General features: G+C 47.4%; 1 protein-coding gene across 4 annotated transcripts; it reads left to right on the top strand.

Moving 5' to 3' along the window:
* Nucleotides 1-141: 141 nt before the first annotated feature.
* Nucleotides 142-25,947, top strand: FKBP15 (FKBP prolyl isomerase family member 15). Of its 4 annotated transcripts, none has more exons than XM_085076436.1 (30): nucleotides 142-301; nucleotides 1,603-1,712; nucleotides 2,016-2,100; nucleotides 2,677-2,746; nucleotides 4,209-4,283; nucleotides 5,357-5,455; nucleotides 5,851-6,000; nucleotides 6,706-6,774; nucleotides 7,704-7,847; nucleotides 8,278-8,423; nucleotides 9,440-9,488; nucleotides 10,158-10,277; nucleotides 10,502-10,595; nucleotides 11,275-11,378; nucleotides 12,046-12,139; nucleotides 12,909-13,018; nucleotides 13,414-13,524; nucleotides 14,134-14,228; nucleotides 14,805-14,907; nucleotides 16,626-16,658; nucleotides 18,154-18,325; nucleotides 19,139-19,275; nucleotides 19,587-19,742; nucleotides 20,132-20,284; nucleotides 20,601-20,693; nucleotides 21,108-21,218; nucleotides 22,021-22,128; nucleotides 22,332-23,080; nucleotides 23,484-23,574; nucleotides 24,256-25,947. In XM_085076436.1, exons 1-30 carry the CDS (start codon nucleotides 249-251, stop codon nucleotides 24,328-24,330), a joined length of 3,759 nt encoding a protein of 1,252 aa, XP_084932562.1. In that variant the 5' UTR covers nucleotides 142-248; the 3' UTR covers nucleotides 24,331-25,947. The 4 variants fall into 4 exon arrangements, with proteins under 4 accessions (XP_084932562.1, XP_084932561.1, XP_084932563.1 ...); XM_085076435.1 differs by having other exon boundaries at nucleotides 2,013-2,100; XM_085076437.1 differs by lacking the exon at nucleotides 16,626-16,658 and having other exon boundaries at nucleotides 2,013-2,100.

Raw genomic sequence — 25,947 nt, 5'->3', positions numbered from 1 at the left:
ACCGCCAAGCCCCGCCCCTGAACGTGGCCGTGACGGTTCCTCCCTGCAACGCGTTCCCTACGCCACGCCCCTTCCACGCTAAGCCACGCCCCCTCCTCTTCCCGGAGGCCTCGCGTCTCCGCCGCGCCATCCCAGCCCCGCCCCCTGTGACGTGTCCAGCCAAGCCCCGCCCCTCGCGCCGTGCCGGTGCCGCCGGGCCGTAAAGCGCTGCCGCCGCCCGCCCGTCCCCGCCCCGGCGAGCGCTGGCGATGTTCGGGGCGGCGGAGGAGGACGACGCCGATTTCCTGTCCCCGGCCAGCGGGTGAGCGCCGGGGGCGGGGCGGGTCCCCTTCCCGCCGCCGGGAGGGCGCGGCAGCCGGGACAGGCCGTGGGGCCATCGCCCCGGTAGAGGCCCTTGGCGCTGAGGGGCGGGCGGGCAGCCCGCTGTGCAGCCGGGCCCGGGGCTGGGACTGCCCGCTCCTGCCTGGGGTGCTGCCGGGGCACTGCCCGCTCCCGTCCCGCTGCTGGAGCGGCGCGGGGACAGCCCGGGAGGGCTCCGGCTGCCGGCGGGGCTCGGTGTGGCCCCCGGTGTGCCCGGGGCAGGGGGCTCTGGGGCTTCAGAGCCCCCCGGGAGCCGCCGGACCCCGCCGTGCTCGGGGAGCCCCTCCCGGAGGGGAGGCGCCGCTCGGGGGTCGCTGCCGGTAACGGAGGGGCCGGGCGGAGCCATCGGTGTTGTCACTGCAGTCAGGTGTGGCTGGGAGCTCCCTCAGTGCCGCTCGGGGCTGTGCCACCCCCGGTGCATCCTGCCAGCTGTGCACCAGGGTTCCGCTTGTATCGTGTGCGTGTGTAGCACAGCCAGGGTTTTATATCGCTGACTTGTTGCTGCTCCAGGACTCCTCGCAGCTGAAATTCCAGCTCTGTGCACTCCTCACCCCCTTCCAGGAACTTCTGTTTAATAGCACTTCTAAACTTATCTTCTGTCTTTTCTGAAAACTTAGTTATTTTGTAAAGCATGTCACATAAATTGCTGCAGATTCACTGACAGTGGTGTCATCCTTTGTTTGAATTATTCCCGTGTCCCCTGATACCAGGAACAGGTTGAGCCTCACTGGCCTTGAAGCGGTGAAACTGCAAACACCATATCTTGAAAGAATAACCTTCAGTGTTACACCCTCTGCCCGTAGCTGGGAGAGCTTCTGACATTTTAGAACTTCATGGAACAATGTGTTCCCTGAACATTTAAAGAAAAAAATTTCAGGAGCTGAATTGTGGTTTCTCTCTTGTCACTTATCTTTTTGGGTATTGTAAGAATCAACTATTCTATGTTGAAGCTTCAAAGTCATTGCTTCATAGTAACTTCTCTTTTGTATCGTTTCAGTTTCTATACCTTCAGTCGATTTTTCAGGAAATGAAACACTATTGTACCCACTTTCCCAACACCATCTTCTAAAAGTTCTGCCTATTCAAAATTAAATGGTTAATTAGCATAGAGCAACTTCTGCTGCAGCTCTTTTTTACTTCTAAATTGCTGCTAAACACTTGGATATAACTTCTAACTAAGGGTATTCATTATCCATAATGCCCGTGTCAAATAAGGTTAAATACTTTTATTTGTCTTTCTAGAGCCAGATTAGCCTCTCTCTTTGGCCTGGATCAAACAGTCTCAAGCCAGGGAAATGAATTCTTCCAGTTCACTGCACCAAAGCAGCCCAAGAAGGGTCAGACAGCAGCTGGTGAGTAACTGGGCTTGAGAGTGGGGAATACACTCAGCAGCACGTGTGTGTGGGGAGAACAAGGGCCCTTGTGAAGGACAGCAGAGCAAATAATTCCCTGAGTTTTCCTCAGTGATGTTGTCCTCCAGTGCCCTCCTACACCTGGGTTTTCAAGTGGCCTTTGGTGACTTTGGAACACAAGTCTTTATTTTTTAGTCATTTTCTACTGGAATTCTTTTTCCCTGGGGTAAGGAATGTGTGGTGCTGGTACCGCTGGCCAGTTCTGCACCTCTGACAGATGTCCCTGATCTCTGTCCCCAGCAGGCCAGGCCCAGAAGGCACCCGTGGCCCCGGCAGCCTCAGGAGCCCCCTCGGTGTTGGTGGCCACCGCCGTGCTTGCCTATCGATAGTAAGTGACTTGTGCATGGCCTGGGGCAGTCTGTGTGCCTCATCCTAGAGGGCAGATATTTGTGGGTAAATGGGAAGAGATAGCTGTTTTCAGACATGTCTGCATGGTAGAAATGTAGAAATGCTGCGAGTCAATGCGAGTTTCTGCTCCAGAAGAGTTTCAGTTGCTGCGCTGCAGTTCTGAGATAAAGGGCAAGTTCTGAGTTTGGCTGTTGCTGGAAGCTCTGTCCTGCCTGGGCTGACATGTGCACTGCTTCAGGTGGCTCTGTCAGATCCTTGGGGCTCATGCATGGGGAATTGAGGCATGAGCAGAGTGAGAGCACTAAAACTGTCTGTGTGGTGCTGGCCATCATGGAAAAACTCTTCTGCCCTGGATCTGTGGGAAGAGCAGTTTTCAACTCACTCCACAATGTGTGCTCTTGCCTGTGGGCAGCAGGAGTGTCTCTAAGCTAAGCAAGGCTGCCTGACATTTTAGCCCTGAGGAAAGGGACCTGAACTCTAAAGAATTAACACTCAGCAAAAGTAGAATTCTGAGTTAGGGATGGTTCTGCAGCTGAATGTCTCCCTTGTCTTTCAGTACAAATGGGCAGTATTTGAAGCAAGGCAAGTATGGAGCAGCTGTAGTGGGGAACCACGCTGCCAAAGAGGTGAGAAACACTTCCTTCTCTAACTCTGTCATGCTGAGGGCTCACTGGTGTGAGATGGTGTTTGTCTGAGTTCTCCAGGATGTTTTGCTTTGGATGCTGTTCCCCTGCTGCCTTTCTGCCTCCTGGGTATTCTTAGGGCTTAGCCATCCACCTTGGTGACATCTTTATTTTTCCAGTCCATGAGGTTGTAATATCTCTTAACAACTTGTGCCTGAAATAGTTTGCAGTATTTCTGGAAGTCGTTTTGGTATTTATTCAGGATGTCTTTGACAACTGGATCACAAATCTGTGCATGTGGAAATCGATATAAAGGAAAATTTTGTCCAGCAGTACAGAGAAGCTTTGCTTAAGTTTTCTTTTTTTGGTATCAAAAATATCTCTCCTTCCCAAGTGTTCCTTAAACTACACAGAGCTCAGATGCCCAGTAAACTCCTGTGTTTAAAATTTGTGTGTTGAAAACTCTCATCCATCCTTGATGGTGGTATCGATGATGTTTCATATCTCCCAGTTTCTAATTCATGTCTCACTAAGTTGCTTCTGCTTTGGCAAGAACAAAATAAATCTTAGTTTGGAAAGTAAATTCCTGACTCAGTGATCTGGGTAGTGTTGAGCTGTGATGTTCTGGGGGAGCTGGGGAGGACAGGGAGTGCAGGAGGAAGCTAAACCAGCCTTCTTCAGGCGGCCTGTGTCATATCACATCCTGCTGGGAACAGTTAGTGGGTCACTCCCAGTTCACTGAGCTGTGTCTAGTGCAGGTGCACAAAGGAAAACACATTTCCTTTATAGATTTATGTGTAGTAGAGCCAAATATGTCAATAGAATATTATATTTTGGCTTTTCATACTTGGAAAACTCCCTCTAGTGCAGTTGGTGACATGTCAACAGGTTTATGTAAAGGAAAAAAGTTATACACACAAACATCCTTAGGTTGGATATTAGGGAAAATTTTCCCCAAAAGGGTGGTCAGGCATTGGCTGAGGCTGGCCAGGGCAGGGGTGCAGTCCCCATCCCTGGAGGGATTTAAAAGCCATGTGGATGTGGCACTTGGGGACATGGGTCAGTGGTGACCTTGGCAGTGCTGGGGGAGTGATTGAACTCAATGATCTTAAAGATCTTTTCCAACCTAAATGACTGTGATTGTTTTATATGTAGTGAGTTTTATATCTTGAAGGGTTTCTGCACCATCTTTTTCCACTGTAACTGTGAAAAATGTGGAATTTGTTAAAGCATCCTGCTTATTACAAAATAATGAGTTTCACTTGCTTGCTCGCTGCAGCTAAATAAAAACCCTTGAAAATAGGCCAGTTTTAATAGATGTCACAAAACTGTGTTAATTATGTTATATTGGACAAATTAATACTGAGCCTTGGGCTCACAGTTTGACAAACTGCTTTAGAATTGAAGACATGTTGAGTTTCTGCTTTTTGTTCTTTTTCCCTGGCCAATTCCTTGTGGAATCCAGTACAGGATCCTCCTTTACATCAGTCAGCAGCAGCAGATCACCTCTGCAAGGATCCACCCAGGCTTCGTGCTCACGGTGAGACTCTGGCTTAGAAAAAGCGTTTGTTGATCACAGCAAACACAAGGTTGGCTCTAAAATTCCTCCTTCAGCCTTGGCTTATAACCTTTGAGATCAAACATCTGACAGAGCAAAAGGTGTCACAGTGACTGTTCTCCTCATGTATTGCACAAGAGGCTGTGACAGCTGCCTTTTGCAGAGCACCTCCTCAGGAGATTTCATAACCAAGGCCCCTGTAGGAGGTAAATTATTACCTCTGCTCACAGAGGTGTTTTGGGGTTTGCAGCCCTGTGATGGATAAAACCAGCAAAATCCCTTTTGCTGAGAATTTGTTGTGAAGTGTCTGACAGAGTACAAGTGAGTAAGCAGAAGGAAATGACAGCAAGGAAATGTTTTCTCTCAGAAAATTGACACTCAGCATTTTCCTGCTGTTGAGAACAATCTGGAGCATTGTAAGCCCTAAAATGGGATCCCTCAGAAAGTTGATTTCTGTCATTTTTACAGAAAATTGATGTGTTGGTTTGCTGTTCTTAGCTTGTCATCAGCTGACATCAAATTTCTTGGTATGATAGATAGAAATTTCACTCCAAAATAATGAAATTACTGTCCCAGCTTAGACCTTGCTCTCTAGTTTTATAAGCACATTTTGGAAGAATTAATGGGTTATGTAGTCACTTCTGGTGGCATGGGTTTTTAGAAGTGAGGAAGAAGTGACTTCTCCAATTGATTCTGGAAGTCTAAATATAGTAAATTATGAAATGTAAATTATTTACATTTAAAAATTCTCAGTATATATCAAAGAACCAGCCTTCAAAGAAGTTTCTGAAAGGTTTCACCTTCTTGTGCAAGCTGAAGCATTTATGAAGAATTTAATATTTGCACATATATTTGAGTTACAATAATTCTTCCATGGTAATGAGCACATAAATAAGAGCTCATTTGTGCATTCTGAACTTGGGCAGTAGAGCAGCAGGGTTCTTCCTGCCTAATTTCAGTAGCTCTTATTTTAAGTTCCTTTTGGATGTGGGATTTTTAGTTTAGTTGAATGCATCCTTTAATGCCTAAGATAGGACTGATTTCCTTTCCCACAGGTTCAGCCCAACAATTACAGCACCTTCTATGATGATCAGAGGCAAAACTGGTCCATCATGTTTGAGTCAGAAAAGGCAGCAGTGGATTTCAGTAAGCAGGTAACTGCTCACCTCTGGGCCAGGTAGCCCTTGATGGGTTGTTTACAACAGGGGCAAATCAAGTTTTGTTTTCATTGAAGTTCAGCTTGGAGTATCTACATGGCTGTGATGGAGAGATCTGAGAGGAGCCTGCCCTGAGTTTTGTCCATTAAAACAAATCTCTTAGGGGCAGGTAGCCTATTAGCTCTCACAGGATTTTTGATCAAGATTCTCAAGTACTGCATATTAATGGTTCTGTAGAGCAGAGAGTGTTTAATCAGCAAAATTCAGCACAAGGAGACATGGAATGCTCTGCATTTCTAATGTGGGATTGAGCAAGGAGTGCATCAGATTTGTGATGAGTGGAGCATGGTTTAATGGCCAGAGACACTGACAGGATTTCTTTCCCTCTGCAGGTTTGCATTGCCAAATGCAACAGCTCCCCAGCACTGGACTCAGTCCTCTGCCAGGATCTGCTCCTTGGAGAAGGGCAGGGAGTGGAAGGAGGAGACTCCCTGGAGGTTGCCTATACAGGATGGCTGTTCCAGAACAATGGGCTTGGACAGGTAAAGCCATTTCTGCCACCTCCTAATGCTGAGTGTGACAGGCCCTGGAAGGAAGCTGCACATCTAGCATAGTATTAGTATTGATGTTAAAGGTATATTTTTGGGCATTTTATGGCACTTTAAGTGAGCTCATATGTATTGCCTATAGAATAATAAGGCATTCTGGCATATTTAGGAAAAAAGTTCTTCACTGAAAGGGTTATTGAGTAATGGCACAACTGCCCAAGGCAGCAGCGGAATTGCCATCCCTAGAAGTGTTCAAAAACTGTCTGGAGGGGGTGCTTGAGACAGGGTTTGGTGGTGAACATGGCAGTGCTGGGGGATGGTTTGACTTGGTTTTCTTAAGAGGGCTTTTCCAGCCTTAATGTTTCTATGCTTCCATTATTGTTCAGGAGAAACTGATAGAAATGCTTTTAAATTCCATGGGCACTCTCACACATGAATAATTAACGTGTTTTGTGTGACCCACTCTTGTCCTGAAGCAGATCTAAAGTCTGAGTCTCCAGTTGTCATTTACTCCTTGAAATTATACTTCAGGAAATGGACTAAAGCTCTGCCTTAAGGCTGAGAATTAATTTTGGTGGGAGTGAGATGAGAAATAGCATATAACCAGAGATTCTAAGAGTGTGAAATGCATAAAATAGCATTAGAATCTTGAAACAGTTGGGAAATCTGTGTATTTTGTGTCTTTGTTGAACTCTCCAGGTGTTTGACTCTAATGTTAACAAAGACAAGCTGCTGCGCCTGAAGCTGGGATCTGGAAAGGTCATCAAGGTACAAGTTCTGGCACTTTCATTATAATAATTGAAGTCTCAGAGCTTTGAATTACTGCAGATCTTGTCCAGGATTCATACATGGTATTTCTGTTTCATTTATTAGCAAAATCTCTGCAACAGTGATTCACTCAAGCTTTTTCTTTTTAATTTGCACAATATAGCCCAGTCTCCTTTTCAACACCAATGTTAGACAGGAGTTGTCCTCTTTGGTAAAAAAGGAGCTTCCTGTTTTCAGGAGCTGGTGGTTTATTGTCTTTGTTTTTCTGGAAGTCACTTAATCATCCCCTTATTCTTGGGGAACCCAATTTCTAAAGGAAATAATTTTTCATCCAGGTTGTGTGATACTCCCTTACGTTATCCCATAAAATCAGGTTTTGAGTCAGAGATGCTTTTGTTCAGGTCACTTCCATGACCTGAATAATTCATGTATGACCTGTATAATTCATAGATGACCTGTTACAAGTTGTCCTTTATTGCAGATATGCTATTTGTCTACTTTATTTGTTTTTCCTGTATCTTACTAATTTTTCCTGATTGTTAAAGCCACCTTTTTCAGTCCTGGCATCCCCTGGGCAGTTTGCATAGCTCTGACTTCATGTCCCTTGTTACACCTATTATCTTTGGGTGCTTTGTAAGCTTAATCTCTGGGACATGGAGTTGCAGTTCTTCCCCAGAATGCTGAGGGAGGTCACCACTGTGTGGTGGAGCTGCATCTTTAGTCTTAAATTGACACTGGAATTTACAACTGGCTGTTATGATTGGTGGCAAGACAAAGGTTTATTGCTTCACACTGGAAAGAAATAGGATTTTGCAAGAATCTCTGTATATGTGTTTTGAAATCTGCCTGAAGTTATCTTTATTGGGTAATGAAACTAATGTCACTGATCAAACTGTTGCTTTCTCTTCTGTTGCCTCTGCAAACCAAAGGGCTGGGAAGAAGGAATGCTGGGAATGAAGAAAGGAGGGCGAAGGTTGCTCATCATTCCTCCAGCCTGGGCCTATGGGGCTCAGGGGGTGACTGGTCGTGTCCCTCCAGACTCCACTTTGGTGTTTGAGGTGGAGGTCAGGCGGGTGAGTGTCTCCTGCCAAACGGTTGCTTTACATCTGTTTTGTGACTACAGGGTGGGAACCTGCTGTTAGTGTGAGAACTCCAGCTCAGAAACTGTTATAAACCTCAGTGAGATATGTATCTTTCATTCAAACAAACAAACAAACCCAAAACAGAGCCCTAAACCCAGAAAATCCCTCAAGGCTGTTTGTCTGTTGTAACTGTCTTGGGATCTTTTAGTTGTCTTATTTGTGAGTCACTTGGGAAAACAAAATACTGGGGGAGGAATGAGAGGATGTAAAGACTCAGCTTCTCCAGCTCTGAATCTTCTCTGGCTGCTTTTCCTTGGAAGTGCAGAAGCTCCACACGGAGTGGCATCACAAATAAACAAGTTGATGAAAATGTTTACAAGGAACCCAGAAAAACACTTTTTTTTCCAACATGCTTTTTAAGGTGAAGCTGGCAAAGGAGGGCTCTGGTTCAGATGGACTGAGTGTGAGTTCCAGGGATTCTGCTGCACCTTCTCCAGTTCCCAGCTCAGATGGCTTCTCCTCAGACACGGGTTTATTGCCTCCCTCTACCATCCCTCCCAAGCCTGGGTAAGAAGCAGCATGGTTTAAATAACTTCCTGTGTTCAGGATGGTGATGTCCGTCAACACAGTGCTGCCCTAACATGTCATTTGGCAAATGTGGGGCATCTGTGTGCCAGCTCAGTGCCCTCCATGAGGCAGAGCAGTGCCTGCTGACAGGACTTGCAGGAATTATCTGCTTGAGTGCTGGCTTCCAGATTAAAGCTGCTGGAATGGACTGCAGTGAAGGAAGTCATACCTCTCCAGCATTCCTGAGATCCAGGGTGATTGAGCTGTGTGGGTGCTGCTGTAGCAGCTGGCTCATCTCAGCTGGCATTGTTGTCATCAGTTTGGACCTTCTTACCCTCTCCAACTCCCTATAAAGAGGGTGTAGCCCGGTGGGGTTGGGTTGTTCTCCCAGGTAACAAGTGATTGGAGAGAGGAAATGGTCCCTAATTTACTCCAGGGGAGGTTTATGAGGTTTATTAGGAAAACCTTCACTGATGGAGTGGTCAGGCATTGGCACAGGCTGCCCAGGGTGGAGTTACCATCCCTGGAGGTGTTAAAAAAATGCAGATGTGGCACTTGGGGACATAGTTTAGTGGTGAACATACTGGTGCTGGGTTAGTGGCTAAACTAACCCAGCACTCAACCTTAGATGTATTTCCCAACCTTAACAATTTTACGTTCTGTTCCTTAAATGGGTCAGTAACCCTTTTTATGAAACCCAAGTGCGTGCTGTTCTTGTCATAAGTAGTTTGTTATTGGACTTGGTTAAAATTATTTATACCAGAATGTGCCCATTACAGCAATCAACAAATCATCTGTCTATAATCAGCTGTTCCCATGGAACTTGGCCATAGTGGGATTGAACATTCCTACAGATAGCACTGCAAAGGATCTCCCAGAAGTGTAGGCTACAAAAATGCTCACAATGTAAGAAAACAGCTTTCCTAGGGAGAGGTGTATTTGACAGCATCTAGAAATCCAGAGTGTTGTATCCTGAATTTCCTCTTGGTTAATTTGCACCCTGTTTGGCTTTGCAGGGAGCCAGCTGTTCGGGCCAAGTCCAACTCCATCAGTGAGCAGCTTGCAGTAAGTGCTAGTTTTTCCTAATTTGAAACCTGAGTAGGGAAGCTTGTTTGGTTTCACTTTAGCATTGACAACTGCTGAAGATAAAGTGAGCATCATGCAAGCAAGGCACTGGAATGTTCACCTTACAGCAGATTAGGGGCTTGTTTTTAGTGGAATTAATGGTTGGACTTCATGACCTGAGAGGTCTTTTCCAACCTTAATGGTTCTGTGATTACCAGGACCTGGGGAACCCCAGTCCCATTTCCCACTCTTGAATGCAAAGTGACTTTGACTGTGTCAGTGTTTGCAAGTCTTTTGGGATGAATGGACAAATTTAAAATGGATAACAAAGAGTAATTGGGACATTCAGGATAAGTTTATATAGCTATGTGAGAAGACTTTGTGTGTGTGCCTCAAGATAGAAGAAGCTGCTAAGCAGCTTCCTGAATTCACACATTTTCTTGTTGCTGTTTTGTGCAGGGACAGAGTTTTCTGTCATGACAGCACTGTCGTTTCAGAAGGAGGACATATTAAACAAGGCAGCTTAACAAATCCTGATGCTACCTTGTGTGCTTGAAGAGTAGATTTTCACAGTCATTAAAAAGTTGAATCATAGTTAAGTCAGAGATTTAGAAGTGTCTGTAATACCTGGGCTGAGACAAAGGGAGAGTAATTAAATGTTTCTTTTAGAACCCAGATGTAGCAAAGGCAAAGCTGATTTCTCGGATGGCCAAAATGGGACAGCCCATGCTGCCTTTTCTTGCTGGGACAGCTGGCAGTCAGCTTGACTCCAGTGACTCGGAAATAGAGGTACCAGTCACAGCAGTGTGACTCTTCTGATGCTTCTTCTACGCTGGGGGTTGCTTAAAGTGGAATCTGTAGCAGTGGCTCTTCCTTTGTCCAGGGAAAGTCTGCTCTGGGTATGTGACAGAAAGGTTCCACTTGGGTTCATGGGATAACACCTTGTTGACCTTGGGCTCAGAGTGTTGGCTTGTTCTTTAGTGTTTCTTGTAACATGCAGAACTGTTTTTTAGGATCCAAATACTCTGAGAGGGACAACGCAGCCAGTGGCTTTAACAAGACCCTCCCAGCCAGCTCAGGCAGTGCTGCCCACAGTGTCTACACAAGGTAATGTGCTGGGGAGCTGCTGCACTCCCAACCCACTTGGAATTCCATGTGGGAATAGAGGACTCCTTTTAGGAACTGAAATACAAACTGATAGCTTCTGATAAGGCTTGCTGATCCACAATCAAGCCACTAATCCATGAAGCACAAGACTGAATCCTTGGAGTGTCTCTTCATTGTGGTCCTGTGCTTGAGGAAGAGCAGCCACTGTCCCTGAGCTGCTGTGTCACTGTGCACTGAGATTTCTAGGCCATGGGATTTGTGACTGGAATGTTACAAATCCTTTCCCAGTGAACAGCAGCTTTTAGGAATGATGGAAATCCAAGTTAAAGGGCAGTAGAGGGCTGGATGTGCCTTCCCATGATGGAGTGGTCACATCAGCTGCTGGTCAGCTGAGCAGCCTTCAGAGTCAGTCTGAATCACACCTTGTGTCAATAAAGTTCAGAGCTATCTCTGTTTGAATGAAAAGAGGTTTAAACGTAGCTAGAAGTGGGATTTCTCTGAAAGGTTACTCTCTCCTTGATCTTTTTTCTCTTGCTTGACTAGTTTTAATTTTCACAAAGCTGCAGACAGGCTTTTGCTAAACTTGTATATTTAATTATTTTTTTTTCTATTTCACACTAGGTGAATTAAATTATTACACCTGCTTTATGGCATGCTGAATTTATTTCTTCCTTTTCAGTACCTCAAGCATCTGGTGCTGCACCCTCAGTATCTTCTGCTGCTTTAATTCCTGCAACGATCCAGCCCCACTCAGCTCTGCCTGGAGGAGCACAGGGCTTTCAGGTACCAAAATGAGATCAAGGAGAATATTGGCACTTCTGCCCTTTTTCCTGAGTCTTTTTGTCTTCTCCATTGCTGGGAGCAAGGACTTTCACATAAGGATGAGAATTCCAGGCTCTTTTTTGTGGCTCTTTAACATTCTCAGGTTTTCATCACATGCCTCTTAGAATTTAATGAAAAAGGGCTAATTTTCTGTTTATGATGGATTCCTGAGCTAAGGATGGACTAGGCCTTTGTTAATACCTGGTTTTGTAGTGGATGCAATAAAAAGTTGCAAGTACTTGGGCAATGAGCAATAAAGTTGCAATAGTGTTGTGCTTTTTGAGCTCTTTTTAGGAAATAGCTTTGTGTTCAAATTAGCAGAACTTCAGAGGGAGCAGTTTGCATGCTGATCTCTGACTCTCACAAATGTAGGATAACATGGTTTTGCTTAAATTAGAGTGAAAATGAGAACTGAGCTGTGCTAACTTGAACACGTATCTAAGCCTCAAAAGAAGAGTATTATTTTCCTTACACAATGACTGTTGTGTATTTTTACTTTCCAACTCCTTAATTCTTGGGGTTTTTTTCTTTCCAAACATCCTTCTTGCTCTTGGGCTTAAAATATGGGACTATGAGGACATGGGGAAATACCAAAACACATTCTAACCTACTGAACTTGTCCTGCAAGGCATATCCAGGAATGGCATTTGCTTACCCCCAAACTGCTGCATCTGCTTCTCAACTCCAGCCTGTGGGTCAGATGTATCCTGCCCCTTACCAAGGTATGTTTTAAAAGGTACCTGCTGCTCAGAGGGCAGCAATACTGCAGTAAACTGTTTCTAGTGATGATTTAGTAGCAATGGTAGCACTGTGCTGTTTGACAAATGTTTATTTTTTAATACCAAACTGGGGCAAACATTTCCCAGTTAATACCCATCTCTTTCTTACTGTAAGGAGCTTTGTGCAGTGTGGAAGGGGCTGGAATTTCTGTGTCTTCCCAAGACTGTGTGTTGCTAAAGGAATTTGGTAGTTGGTGCTTGCAGTTATAAATAAAACTCTAATAGTAACCAGCCTCCTACCAGCCAGGGAAAGAATTGAAGTGTAAAAGGCACAAGTTATGAATGACTAAAGGCGTTTAAAGAACCACTTAAGTCCTCCTGGTTGGTGGAGTCTTGAGTGTAGCTGAGCATTGCTTGGAGCATGTTTTTTCTGAGCAGTTTCAGAAGCTGACCTTCATTGCTGTGGTTTGATTGTGCCTTTCTGTGTGCCTCTGCTTTGATTGTGCCTCTCCTGCTCTGCTGTGTCTGGGGGCTTTGCTCTTGTTGACTTGAGCTGTCACGTGGCTCAAGAATTTCCTGCACTCATCAACCTGCCTGTTCAGGTTATTTTGGAAATACCTACATTATTAATTTTCCAAATATATTTTGGAAAAAATTCCTTTATTTCTGGGCAGAGTGGCTTTCCTGATGGCAAGCTGCATGCTGCCAAGCTTTTGCTGTGTCTATGCAGGTATTTCCCCTCGTCAGTGTAAATCTCTCTTTTCCCCTCAAGCACCTGGAGATGTCACTTCCTTTTTGATGACAGAAGCTCGGCAGCACAACACTGAAATCCGACTGGCTGTGAGCAAAGTGGTGGATAAAATGGATCACCTGGCTGCCAAGGTATGGCCTGTTCATGACACTACTGCTCTCCAGGTGTAGTGAGAGCAGCTGGCTCTATTTCAATGCCTGCATTAAGTTGAAGTGATATGGTAAATGAGTAAAATTCAAATATGATCAGACCTTGAAGTGGTAGCAGTTCAGCTACTGTGAAAAAGCTGAAGGGGAAAGTTTTGGACAGTAGGCTTGGGGAAAGATGCTGTCTTAGTGTCTTGAATATCATATGAGGCATTGTGTGGAGGGATTCCCTGCCCTTTGGGAGGAGTCACAGTTCATTCAGTAGCCGATTCCCCGCAGCTGGGCACATGGAACAGTGAAAATTCTCTTTGCACATGTCTGACTCTTACCTGCACCCGGAAATTTATTTCAAATGGCATAAAAATGGCTCATCCCTGCAGGTGGAGGAGCTGAAGAAGCAAAGCACTGCTAACAGCTCCCTGCTGCCTGGCATCTCCTCTGTCACCATGGAAGCCTCCATGATCATGAGCAATATCCAGCGCATCATCCAGGTGAGCATGGCCAGCCTGCTTTGCCTTCCCTCACCAGCTGGGGCTATTAGAGCACTCCTGTTAGTGCTCTTCCTAATGAGAGCCAATGTCCAGCCACCAATGTGTTCTGGTTTTGCATGGCCAAAATGAGAATGAGACTCACAATAATTTCCATCCCTCTTTCCCTCTCCAAAAGGGCTTCTATCAGCATTTGCGGTTTTGGGTACTTTCTGAGCCAAAGTTGTTGGGGTTTAATAAGCCTTGACAAAAGGTTTGTGGGTGAGAAGTTCAGCTTCTCAAACCATTATGGATTTAACCTCCATCAGAACATTTTCACAGCTGTGTTGTAGAAACCACCTGCTTCTGGTGTTCACTACTTAATTTTATGCTTTGAAGGCTTTCCAAACAGCAGCTTTAAAATCTTGGGGTTTGTGGATAAAAAAGTCAACAAGACACAATATTGTCTAGATTGTGATTTGGCAGCCACTGTGCAGTGCCAGGACTCCTGCTAAATGTGGCACAGTGCTTTCCTGGGCTCTTCACTGTCCTGCATCTGTTCAAAACAAAGCTTTAGGAACTGCTGCAAGGAAATCTGAGTCAGCTGAATATTCATGCTGAGCTGTGCTTTAGGAGAATGAGAGACTGAAGCAGGAGATATTTGAGAAGAGCAGTCGGATTGAGGAGCAGAATGAGAAGATCAGTGAATTGATTGAGCGCAACCAGAGGTAAGGGGTGGGAGCTTCACTGCATTTCCAGACTCTGAGGACTTTTTGTTAGGAGAGAACCATATTCTGATATTTTAAATATTTTTCTAAGGTACTAAAAGTGTGGGGATTCTCCCTACCCCTTCTCTGCAGGGCTTATCCCCCAAAACTCTGATTTACAGTAAACATGAATGTGTAAAAGGAGAGAAAATCCCCCATGCAGTCTTTGAGCACACTTGCCCTGCTTCTGGGAGTTGCTTTAATTTTGTTAGCTTTTTAGTAAAATGGAAGAAATTGTAGGGGATGTGGTGTCCCTGGTGAAGTTCAGCTGATACCAAGTTATCAAACCTCTTGAGTGGGTGATAGGAACATTAGGTACTCCTAGAGAGGTAAAACACTTCTCCCAGCTGATAAAATCTCTGCTGTGCCAAGCACAGCTCTTCTACCCCCCTGAGATCAGCCTCTTAGTGCAGCACATCCTGCAAAATTGTCTGGGACTTGGCATGAATGTGCTTTGAAATGTCACCTTTTCTGTCTGAGCCTTTGGCTCCCAGTCCTGTATTTCCAGGAGTGCTCATGGGGTCTCCCTGTTCACAGATATGTGGAGCAGAGTAACCTGCTGATGGAGCAGAGGAACCACTCGCTGCAGACAACAAATGAGAACACACAGGCAAGAGTGTTGCATGCAGAACAGGAGAAGGTAATGGTGGCATGAACAAAGCCAGGCTTGTGGCATTAAAACAAGCTGAGGCCTTGTTAGTCAAGGCTTAAGGCAGTTTTCTTAGAAGGCAACTGCTGCTCTGAACTTGGTTTTGAGAAAAAAAATTGAATGTTTTGATGGCTTTCATGACAAAAGCATCATAGAGGATATAACCATTTTATGCTGTGATAACTTCAATATTTTTATCTTGTAGAAAAGTGTCTGATTTATTGTTAACTCTGTAGAAATGTAGCCAGTCTGTTGAAGAATTGTGTATCACAGGGTTTGTCGGTTGGAAATACTTCAGTTATTTAGTTGCACTGACAGTTTTAGAAGCTTTATTCCTTCTGTTTAACTGACACAGAGTGAACATATATATAAGAAAAATTACTTTCTACTGGAGTTTCTTCGTTGCACTTTTGTGCTTTTTTAATGCTAATCAAAAGCTGGTTTGTTTTTTTTTCTCCCAGTAACACATTGCACTTTTATGGAAGGGACTATTGGGAAATAGCTTTCAAACCAGTGAAATGCATTTATGCATGGCTGCATCTCCTGAATAATCCCTGCAGGCCAGCCTAGCTCAGGTGTGCTGCTCTGGCTCTGCCATTGCATGGTGCCTGCTCTGCTTTCTCAAGCACTGGCTTCTTAAATTACACCAAGTTCACTCTTGCACTGTGCTCCCCTGCTGAGTTGTGTCTCCAGTTCAAATGGGAGGTGACAAATGCTTCCTCTGTGTGAGAACCATAACTTGGTGCACCTGAAAATGACCAAAACTGCAGCTTTTCAAAGTGTAAAGAGCAGAGCAGTGAATGGCTGATAGTGGTGAGAGCAGACAGGGAAGGGGGGCTGCTTTTCCACTCCCAGCCCAGGTTGCAAACCCACAATATGTAGGAGTGTAAGAGATTCTAACCAGGAATAAGTCAGACTGAAATAATAAATTAAATTCCTTTCTCTCAAGGAGGACAGCATCCTGCTTGCCCAATAAGTAACACAGGGAGGAATCATGTTTTGGAAGTATAAGATCTTTAGGAGTCTTTTGGGCCTCATCTTCAGTAGGACCCACTGACTGAGCAGGCACTGGCTAGGTGATGATGTTACCTGAACAGGCTTCAGGCCAGAGCAGGAAAGCCCTGACTTGCACTGGGAGAAGATTCCCCCTGGTTCTGTGAGAGTATTGACAGTAACTGTGAAGGTTGGTATTCCTTCCTCTTCCTTTTATCTAACCCAGCTTGCCCTGGGGCTGCACTCACTGAATCCTCAGGGAAAGTAATTTGAAGTTATTTTATCTATTGTTTACTTCCAGAGAGAGACTCACAACGTATTTGGTTGTACCCTGGATCACTGAGGTGTTGGTAACTCACTGTTCTGGGTTATAGATCTTTGGCCCTGGCAGAGCAAGTCCCAGCTTTAGGGGAAGGCTTTGTGTGTCATAAGAATAAGTAATTCCCCACCTCTCCAGTGCAGGTCACACACAGGAATGCTCCCACCCCTGGTGTGTAACATACCCTAAGGGTGCCTTTAGTGCCATTCTTTTCACATCAGGCTTCACTACTTATTTCTGTCTAAGCTTTTACAGTTCTTGGAGTAATTTAAAGGCTTCTCTGGCATGCCTTAGGCTCCTGTTATGAAGCATTTTGCATTTCTGCTGATGAATGCCTCTGCCTTTCAAGTCGTGTTCTTAACCCTTCCTGTTTCCTGTCGCTGCTTTCTCTTCCCAGCACATGCTGCCAGTGGATCGGGGCTGGGACCAGGTGAGGCAGTGTCTGCTGACTGTGTAGGTGGTAGATGGTTGTGCCCTAGGTAGTGCCAGCCCAGCTTCCTCTTGAACTAGAAACTGATTGGCATGAAAAGAATTGTCTCAGAGCTTGAATTAGCACAGACCTGTCACTGGGAAAAGGGCTTTAGAGCTGGCAGTGTCTCCCCAATGGTCCCCTCTTTCCTGGGGAGCCCTTTGCAGGAATTCTGTCACACTGCTGCTTGTTCCACTCCTCATGGGAGAACAGGATCATTGTCAGAGCAGATACAGGTCTGATTCTTGGTGCCTGAAAGCTGGAGGCTGGAGCTGAGCCATGGACATGAAGCATCCTCTGTAGAAACCTGTCTAGTAACATTTCCTGTCATAGGATTTCCTATTTTTGTTTTCTTTATTTGCCATTAAAGACAGAGGCCAGGGTTAAAATAACCTTTAGATGTGCTTTAGCTATGCCATGGGATTTGGTTTTAGCATGCCAGGAGTTAGTAGAGCAGTGGGGCATTTATGGAAACATAAGAGGAAAGCAAATCTGGTTTTAGCCACTATCTGAAATGCTGCCTCCTCTTTAAAACAAGTGGTGTGGTATTCCAGCCCTCCAGGTCATCACATCCTCATCCTCACCATAACTGGAACAATTTTGCTTGCTGCTCTTCTCTGCCAGGAGGTGTTGTTCCTAGTCTGGAGGGAATTCTCTCAGGGGGATAAAGCAGAGGAAAAATCTAGTTCTCCTGAACTCACCTCTTACAAGAATGTGAAAAGTCTGTTGGGAATATCAAAGTAGACAGAGGTGTGGAAGCTCTTTAGGGATTCCCTGTGCAAGTTCTGTCTTTGCAGAGCACCCTCTGAACTTTGTGTGTCACTCAACGAGATGGGGAATGGGACTTTGTGTCTGTCTTGATGCCTTGAGCCCCTGCTAACATTGTTTCCAAGTTGTCTAACAAGCTGTGCTAGTGCCTGGTTTTAGATGAGTCGCTGACTCTCAGCAATACTAAATCTAAACAGATCCGCAAGTGACTGAGGACTGCTGGGAAATGCCAGCCTTGCCCTGTGGGCAGCTGAGGTGACCTCAGGCTGTGTGCTCTGGGGACAAGGTGCTCTTTTGGCTGGCACAAGCCTGTATTTTATGTGGTTCTTCAGTGATTTGCAAGCTTATGGAAGACACTTAAATTCTGGAGCCCAGGCTTTTTACTCAAATAGATGCTTTCATAGCCTGAAAACTGAGCAGAGCCACCAGGCACTGGTACTAGGCTTAAACACATTGAACTTTTTCAGGAAAACTGACTGAGTTGAACTGATGTGGTGATGAGGTTGTTGGTGGCCTCATGCAAGTTTCTAGCCAGTCTGGACAAAACTGACATGGCAAAAAAGTCATTGCTGCCTCTTCGTTTGGAGATGTCTTCCCTGATAAGGCCTGCAGCCCTTTTCCTGAGTTTGCTGCTTCCTCACACATCCATTCTTTCCCTTTCCTTCCCCTGCTCCGTTCTGTGCTCCAGGCCAAGGTAGCAGAGGAGCTGGCAGCTGCCACAGCCCAGGTTTCCCAGCTGCAGCTGGAGCTCACTGCCCACCAGAAGAAGGAGATGGACCTGAGGAAGCAGCTCTCCTGTGCTGTGCAGGATGCAGAGAGACAGGAGGCACAGCTCAACAAGCTGCAGGCACAGGTGGCAGGTGAGGCTGCTCCTGCCTGTCCCCTGAGAGCTCCTTCATGGCTCTTTCCTCTTTTATAAATCATAGGTTTTTCCTGTCTTCTGGGGTATTTATTCCTGCTTTCCCTAGGATCAGTCACAGGGTATGGAAAGATGGATGCACTGAAATGTCTGAAGGATGTGCATCCTTGTTACCACTAAAGGGAAAGTGGGATGGCTCAACAAACAAAACCATCCTGTTACAGGGATGCCTTTTGTAGAACAGTCTCTTGGCTTTTGTGTCCAACGTCTTGTGGAGCAGCCAGTGAAGCTAAAACTTGAGGAATTCATTCATTCCCCTGTGCTGGACACCGGTGGGGCTCCACCCTGAATCCTGGGGTCAGTTCTGGACCTCATGACAAGAAAGTCATTGAGGGGATGGAGCAACTCCAGGGAAGGGAATGGAGCTGGGGAAGGGTCTGGAGCACCAGGAATAGCTGTGGGAGCTCATCCTGGAGAAAAGGAGACTCAGGTGGACCTTGTGGCTCTGCACAACTCCTGACAGGAGGGGGCAGCCAGGGGAGGGTCAGGCTCTATTCCCAGAGAACAAAGAACAAGAGGAAACGGCCTCGGGCTGTGCCAGGGAAGTTTTAGATTTGGATATCAGGAAAAATGTCTTCACAGAAATGGTTGCAAAGCACTGGAACAGGCTGCTCTTGATAAATTCTAGTCCCCACTGCAGGCACAAGCAGAGTTGTTGACATCCTGGGCAAGAGACCCTGTTCCCAGCAGCCCCCAAATGTGCTGCCCTGAAATGGGAGTATCACCCAAACAGGGAGGTGTGGTTTGCTTGCAGAGCTCCAAGAAGCCTCTCAGGACACTCAGAGCAGGTTCAAGGCTGAGAAGCAGAGCCGCAAACAGCTGGACATGAAGATTGCAGCACTGGAGGAAGAGCTGACAGACCTGAAAGTGGAAAAGGAGACTCTGGAAAGGGTATGTCCAGTGCCAGCAGCAGAGGTGGAGGTTGTTTACTGAAGGTTAACCCAAGGCTAACCAAAGGTTCTTGCTTTTAAATATGTAAGTTACTTAAATCTTGACTCATCTGCAGGCTGGGAGATCCCTTGTGCTTATGTGGGTTTTATTTATTTAATGTCTTACCCAGTAATGTCAACCTTCCTACTGCTGCGATAACCTCAGCTTGATTTCAAGTGATGAAGTTCACTGCTTGAAGAAGCTTTCTGCTCAAGGAAGAGAAGCTGCTTTGGTGCAGTCTGGCCTATTCTGTGTCATGTTCTTTATTGCAGAATCTTGCAGAGAGGAAGAAGAAATCCCTCTCAGAGAGAGCTCAGGCTGAGGAAGAGATGGAAGAAATCCGCAGGTCATACCAGCAGGAGCTGGACAAGCTCCGGCAGCTCCTGAAGAAGGCTCGGACCTCGACTGACCAGGCAGCAGCAGAGCAGGTGAGGAGTCAGGGGAGCTGCTGCTCCAGGTCTGGAAGGCTTGTGAGAACCTACAGGAGGGAAATAATGTGGAAGTGCTGAGGTAGGGGAAGAATGAAAGCATTACCTGCTCGAATTTGTGGTTCATGTCAAACTGAGGAAAGGAGAGGCTCCAAGTGGAGCTTGTAGTAGAGAGAAGAACATGGGACTTCTGAGGAGTGAAAGGTTCTTTAGAAACATGCCAAGAGGTCTGAAGTCTGAGCCCTCTGGCCAGCCTGGGGGGTTGTGGCTGGAGCTGAAGAGAGAGGTGTGGGCAGGAGCTGGTGGCACCCTGTGTGTGTGTCCAGCCCTAAGCTTGCACCTCTTGTGCACAGATCATGGGTGGGTGTTGCTAATTGTCTCTCTCCCAGCTGTCACTGATCCAGGCAGAGCTGGAATCCCAGTGTGAAGCCAAATGTGAGCGAGCCCTGGCCTCAGCCAAGGAGCAGCACAGCCGGCAGTGCCAGGAGCTGTGTGAGCAGAGGGACTCCCTGCAGCAGCAGGTGGCCCAGCTGGAAGAGAAGGTAAAGAGCTGTTCTTTATTGCTAACATGGAGCAGTAAATACCAGTAACTGTAACCAACAGTCTTCTCCCACCTAACTGGGGCTTCACTTTCTCATTTCTTGCCTGTTCTGGAGCTTGATCTCAGCCATCTGCACATGCAGTTGTTCTGTTGGGTTGGTGGCTCATGGAGGGAGAGCCAAGGTTCTGACAGCCTTGAACTACAGCAACAGCTCTACAACATCTGCACTGTTCTGAGGGGCTGTTTGTGAGCAGAGACTGTTTGTTTGAAATGGGTGACACTGCCAGGGGCTGTACCTGCTCTGGTTCTTGTTTCAGCTCATGGCTCTCAAACAGTCGAAAAAAGCAGAAGAGCAAAAACTGTCTGAGGTTCAGCAACGTTTGGAGGAACTGGAGCCTATCCAAGAGAAGGTAAAGGGAATAACACAGCAGCTGGATGGGAACTGGAGTGCAGACTAGTGCAGCACAAGAAGGATGGGAGTTCCAGAATATGGTAGGGAAGGAATAATTTCACTTGGCTTCCAGCAAATCTGAGCAGGTCCAGTGATGAGAGCCAGCCCTGAAATCACTGGGGTCTCAGTAATGCTGCACCCACCCATTCTTGGTGGCACTTGAGGAGCTGATGACACAATTGTGACTCTCCAAGGCTGGGCTGGGTGTCCTTAGTTTGGTGTTGTTGCTTCCACCCAAGTGTTTTGTGGCAGTATCAAAGCCCTGCTTAAAACTGCACTCAGAGTTTGTGCCTCACTAAAACCCTCCCCAAGCACCCATCCAGGTGAGGCTGTGGTGTGAGGAGCTGCTCTGAGGGTGGCTTTCCCTTGGCAGTACTCAGCCCTGCAGGCAGATGTGGTGGTGCTGAAGGCTCGCTATGAGGAAAGGATCCAAGCCCTGCAGAAGGATCAGCATGGATCTTCCCCTGCAGACTTCACTGAACAGGTGAGCTTGACTTTGCAGTACTTCTTCCTAAGCAAATGCATTTACCTTGAATGATTTCTCTTTGAACTGACATAAGAAGGAAAAATAGAACTTTCTCCACAGAGCACTGTGTTTGTATTAACAGTCCCCAGACAAAGAAAGGATGGGATCTTATCCTAGAATCACAGTCACACACACTGGTTTGGGTTGGAAGGAACCTTAAAGCCCATCAGTTCCACCCCCTGCCATGGGCAGGGACGCCTTCCACTATCCCAGGTTGCTCCAAGCCCTGTCCAACCTGGCCTTGGACACTGCCAGGGATCCAGGGGCAGCCACAGCTTCTCTGGGCACACTGTGCCAGGGCCTCCCCACCCTCACAGGGGAGAATTTCTTCCCAATATCCCATCTAACCCTGCCCTCTGGCAGTGTGAAACCCATTCCCCTTGTCCTGTCACTACATGCCCTTGTAAATAGCCTCACTCTATCTTCCTACTGCCCACTTTGTTGCCTGATTTTTATTTCTTTTTGTTAAAACTCTAGATTTGAGGTTTGGATTTAAAAACCAAAATAAGTAGTAAGTGCCAGTCTGCTTTGGCTTTGTGCAACCTGCCTCAGTTTGGGAAGGATGGGTTTGGTGCATACAGAATGGTTCTGAATTAAGGTGGCCTGATGTGAGAATTTCTGGTTTCAAAAGTGAATTATCTGAAAAACCATGTTTGTGTGTTTGGATTTATTGTTCCTTCCCCTGGAGAAGTGCCTGATGAGTGCAATGCTTCACATGCTAATGAATTGTATCTTTGTTTCCTGTCTTGCTCTTTTGCAGGTCAAGAAGATAATGAATGGTGTGTTTCAGTCTCTTCGGGGTGAATTTGAGCTGGATGAGATGTACAGTGGCAGGACAGTCCTGGGGCTTGTCATGACCACTATCAAGGTATGACAGTGGTGACAGACATGAGGTGATGGAGTGAGAGGAGAGAGAGCTGTGGGCCAAACCACAAATCTATGCTGGGAGACTGAAATAACTGAAGGAGAATTTGTTGTGGGTGGCAAAGACCCCTGGTAAAAGATGATACATGGATCTGGGATGGTTTGTGTTTAGGGTGTAACCAGTGTTCTCTCTAATCCTTTTTTCAGACTGTGACACTGCAGCTGCTCAACAGGCAGCAGGAGAAACTAGATCATGGCACTGAAAATGGGGAATCTGGCCCAGGAGCAGGGAGACAGGAAGGATCCCCTGGAGCAAAGACTGACCACGAAGAGCCCCTGCAGCACAGCCCAGCACAGAGCACTGCATCCCCAGCTGATCCTGGGGAAGCAGCCAGAGGCTCCCTGCAGTCTGAGCAGGAAGGCCAGACTGCTCCTCACTCTGCCAGGCCCAGAACTCCTGAGGAGGAGCAGGGGACACAGAGCAGTGAGGTGACAGAAGAAGAGAAGGTCCAGGAGGAGCCTCTCCCTCCCACAGCTGAATCCAGCCTGGAGCCTGAGAAGGGACCTGTCCTTGCAGACCAGCCTGTTCCTGGGCTGGAGCAGAGGCTGGACAGTGTTCCCACCAGGAAAGCTGACCCAGAACATGGTCCCTCTGCAGTGTCTTTGCAGGCAGAAGCTGCAGAACCTTCTGTTCCAGAAGCCAAGCCAGGAGAAGTGGATGTGGCAGCACATTCAGCACATCCAGCTGGGGAGCAGAAGGCAGAGGAGGCTGGGGGAGGTTTAGAGCCTCCTCCCTTGAATGGGGAGGAAGGGAGTGTCACAGAGCCATGGGATGGAGCTGGCTGCCAGCAGGAACCTGCCTCAGTGTCCAGCACAGCACAGCCAGCCTCAGCTGTACTGGGAGAAACTCCAGGACTGCAGGCACTGGGCTCCAGCCCCAGGCACAGAGATTCCAGGTGAGCTGTGCTGGGTGCCAGGGCTGGCTGGGGCACCAGCAGGCCCAGAGCCTGCTCCAGGAGTGTCCCTGCTGCAGGACAGCACTGGCTGGGGGCTGCAGTTGCCTCACTGTGCTGGCACTGGGTGGCACAGACAGGCTGCCTGGGGCACATTTCACTGGGAATATCCCTGGAGCAGCCTCATCTGGTGGAGGCAGAGGAGAACATTCCCAGGGGAGTGGGCAGTTCATGTACAGTCTGGTCCTGGTACCTGCCAGGTCCCAGAATTGCCCTGCCCTGGTGAACAGTACCTGCCTTAAAGGTTTCTCTCAGTGACAAAGCTTTTCCATCTCTCTGTGACAGAGCTTGTAAAAGCAAATCCCATCCTCTGAGATCAAGCTGTTCATTCTTTATCTCCTTGCAGCCTCTTTGAGGATGACAACTTCTTTGAAACACCATCTCCTAAAGCAGTGAAGCCTCGAGTTCCCTCTGAAGAGGAAGATGAGGAGGAAGTGGTATGTGTTTGGGTGTTCGGGGCTTTGCTCTGGTTGAGGCATGGTCTGTAGCTTGTCTGCAAAATCTTCCCTCTGGCAGTGGGGGCCTGGCTGAGCTCAGAGCTTCCCATCCATTCCCTGTGTAAATCAGGAGTATCTGGGCTTGGTGACTGAGCTGGGAAGGGCTGGCTTGGCTGAGGGAGTGGTGACAAACTCCTGCTGGCATGAAAGCAGTGGGGCTTGCCAGGTTAATTGCAGAGTTTTAGTGTCTGGCCCCTCTCCAATCCCTTTTAGTCTCTAAGCAGCTCCTGGAATCATAGAACCACAAAATCCTTAAGGTTGGAAAAGATCTTTAAGATCCTCAAGTCCAACCATCCATGTAGCACCACTCACCACTGAACCATGTCCTCAAGTGCCACATGCACCCACTTTTTGAACGCTTCCAGGGATGGTGACTCCACACTGCCCTGGGCAGCTGTGCCAATGCTTCACATTCCTTTCCATCAGGAATTTTTTCCCAGTATCTAATCTAAACCTAATCTAAACACTAAGCCGTCATGTGAGAAATAAAAACTTGGGTAATGAGGCTTCTTGTTCCCAGCTCCTTCAAGCTGGCAGAGATTTCAGAGCAGTTTGTGTAGCAATTATGAAAGGCCAGGAAGCTGCTGGGCCTGACCAGTTTCCCTCTGGTGTGCCCTGCAGAGCATGAAGGGACGTCCTCCTCCCGCGCCGCTCTTCGGTGACGATGATGACGATGACCTGGACTGGCTGGGATGATGATGTGGCTGCTGAGCTCTCTCCTCTGGGCACAGCGTCTTCTCGTGCTCTGAGCCCTTGGCAAGCTGCATCTGTGGGACATTGGGAATGACCAGGGACTTCCCAGGCTCTTGTCCTGCAGGTGGATGGGGGTGGCAGCAGGGGCTCTGTTTGCACTCGTGGGTGCTCAGCCCCCTTGCTCTGAGCTGCCAAACACTTGGGGGTTGGGTTGAGTGCAGGAGCCAGCCAGTCCCACTGGATGTCCCACCACTGTCCCCCTCTGCTGAGCCCTGGATTCATTAACCTCAAACTTTATGCAAATAGGTACTTGGTGAAGTGCTGCAGCAGACTGAGACTGGCAGGACCCTGCAGTGGCAACAGCCTGTTAAAAAATCAGACTAAAATCTCCTTCCCCAGTGAAGAATTCCTTGGAATATTTCTCTTAGTCCCCAGGGTGGCTCTCAGGGATGCTGCACCCTCTCCCTACTGTGTCTGAGCCATGTGCTGCTGGAGATTCCCCCAGGAATCCCAGTCAGGTGTTCCTTGTGAGCCACTGGCTCTGTACAGGCAGCCTGGGGAGCCCCGGGGGCTGAGGTGGTTCAGGTGGGCACAGGTGCTGCTGGAGCTGCAGTCCTGGGCCTTGGGGCTCTGTTAGAGCAGTGCCTGAGCAGGGCTGGAGCAGTGCTGGGTGCTGCAAGGAGCTCAGTCCCTGCTCTGTGCCACTCAGACTCACAGGCAGCTCCTCTCCCGTGCCAGAGCTGCTGTGGTTTTTGCTGGGCTGTGTTTCCCTGTGGGAGCAGCAGCACAGCTCCAGGATGTGCTGCTTGTTTGGGAAGTCCTTCCCCACAGCCCAGCCCCTATCCTGTGCCTTTGGCTCTGCTGCTGTTAACGTGAGACCATCCCAGCACAAGTTAAAACTGTAGAGGGGGGTGGGACACAAGCCCGGGCTGGGCTGGGCACTTTGGGGTGTCACCCTGCACTCTGAGGGGACCAGGAGGGGAAAGGAAGAAGGACAGAGCTGGGCAAATAGCCTGGGGCTCTCACAGCACTTTTGTTCTCCACTCATAGGCACTAACACACTTGACCCCAGCAGCCCTTTACCCCAGGAGTCTTTAAAACAAATAAACCCCTTCACTTAATAAAATGAAAGGACTTAAACTAATTCTACTAATGCAATGGTTTAGTTTCTACAACTGCCTCTCCACTCTCTGACTGGAATTAGATCTGTGTTCTCCTAGAGGTGATGTCTTGGGAGGAAAACACACAGAAGAGCACTGGGTGTTCTTGCTGAGGTGTGTGACAGGTCCCTGTGCCACACCCTCAGTGCCACAACTTGCCAAACGCAGTTGAAAGTGGGGCAGAGACCAAAGTCTGCCAGCCACCATGCAGGGTGACCTGAGCTGGGGCTTCCTGGGAGTTGCTCAGTGCTGATCATGAAGGTGTTAGAGACTGGATTTTCTGGGGTCCTTGTGCTGCTCTGTCAGTGCCCTGATGTGCCCTCTGGCCCCCTCCATGCAGTGTCCCTAGGGAGATCATTGCTCATACTAACCTGTTCCACTTCTTGTTCCCCATTACAGATAGAGCGCCTGAGGGCTTTGCATTTCACTTCTTGGAAAATAAAGTGCAATTAAACCTGTA

Source organism: Lichenostomus cassidix, chromosome 17, assembly GCF_008360975.1.
Source record: "Lichenostomus cassidix isolate B80296 chromosome 17, HeHo_3.0, whole genome shotgun sequence".
In the NCBI taxonomy this organism is placed as follows: domain Eukaryota; kingdom Metazoa; phylum Chordata; class Aves; order Passeriformes; family Meliphagidae; genus Lichenostomus; species Lichenostomus cassidix.
Note: the sequence above shows the minus strand (reverse complement) of the source record. Positions and strands in the feature narration are given on the sequence as shown.

Bases quoted from the DNA above. Each gene is read 5' to 3' on its own strand.
- FKBP15 (XM_085076435.1), top strand. From the start codon at position 249: ATGTTCGGGGCGGCGGAGGAGGACGACGCCGATTTCCTGTCCCCGGCC. The intron at 5,456-5,850 runs GTAACTGCTCAC...TTCCCTCTGCAG, and splicing joins CAGTGGATTTCAGTAAGCAG to GTTTGCATTGCCAAATGCAA. The intron at 21,219-22,020 runs GTGAGCTTGACT...GCTCTTTTGCAG, and splicing joins CTGCAGACTTCACTGAACAG to GTCAAGAAGATAATGAATGG.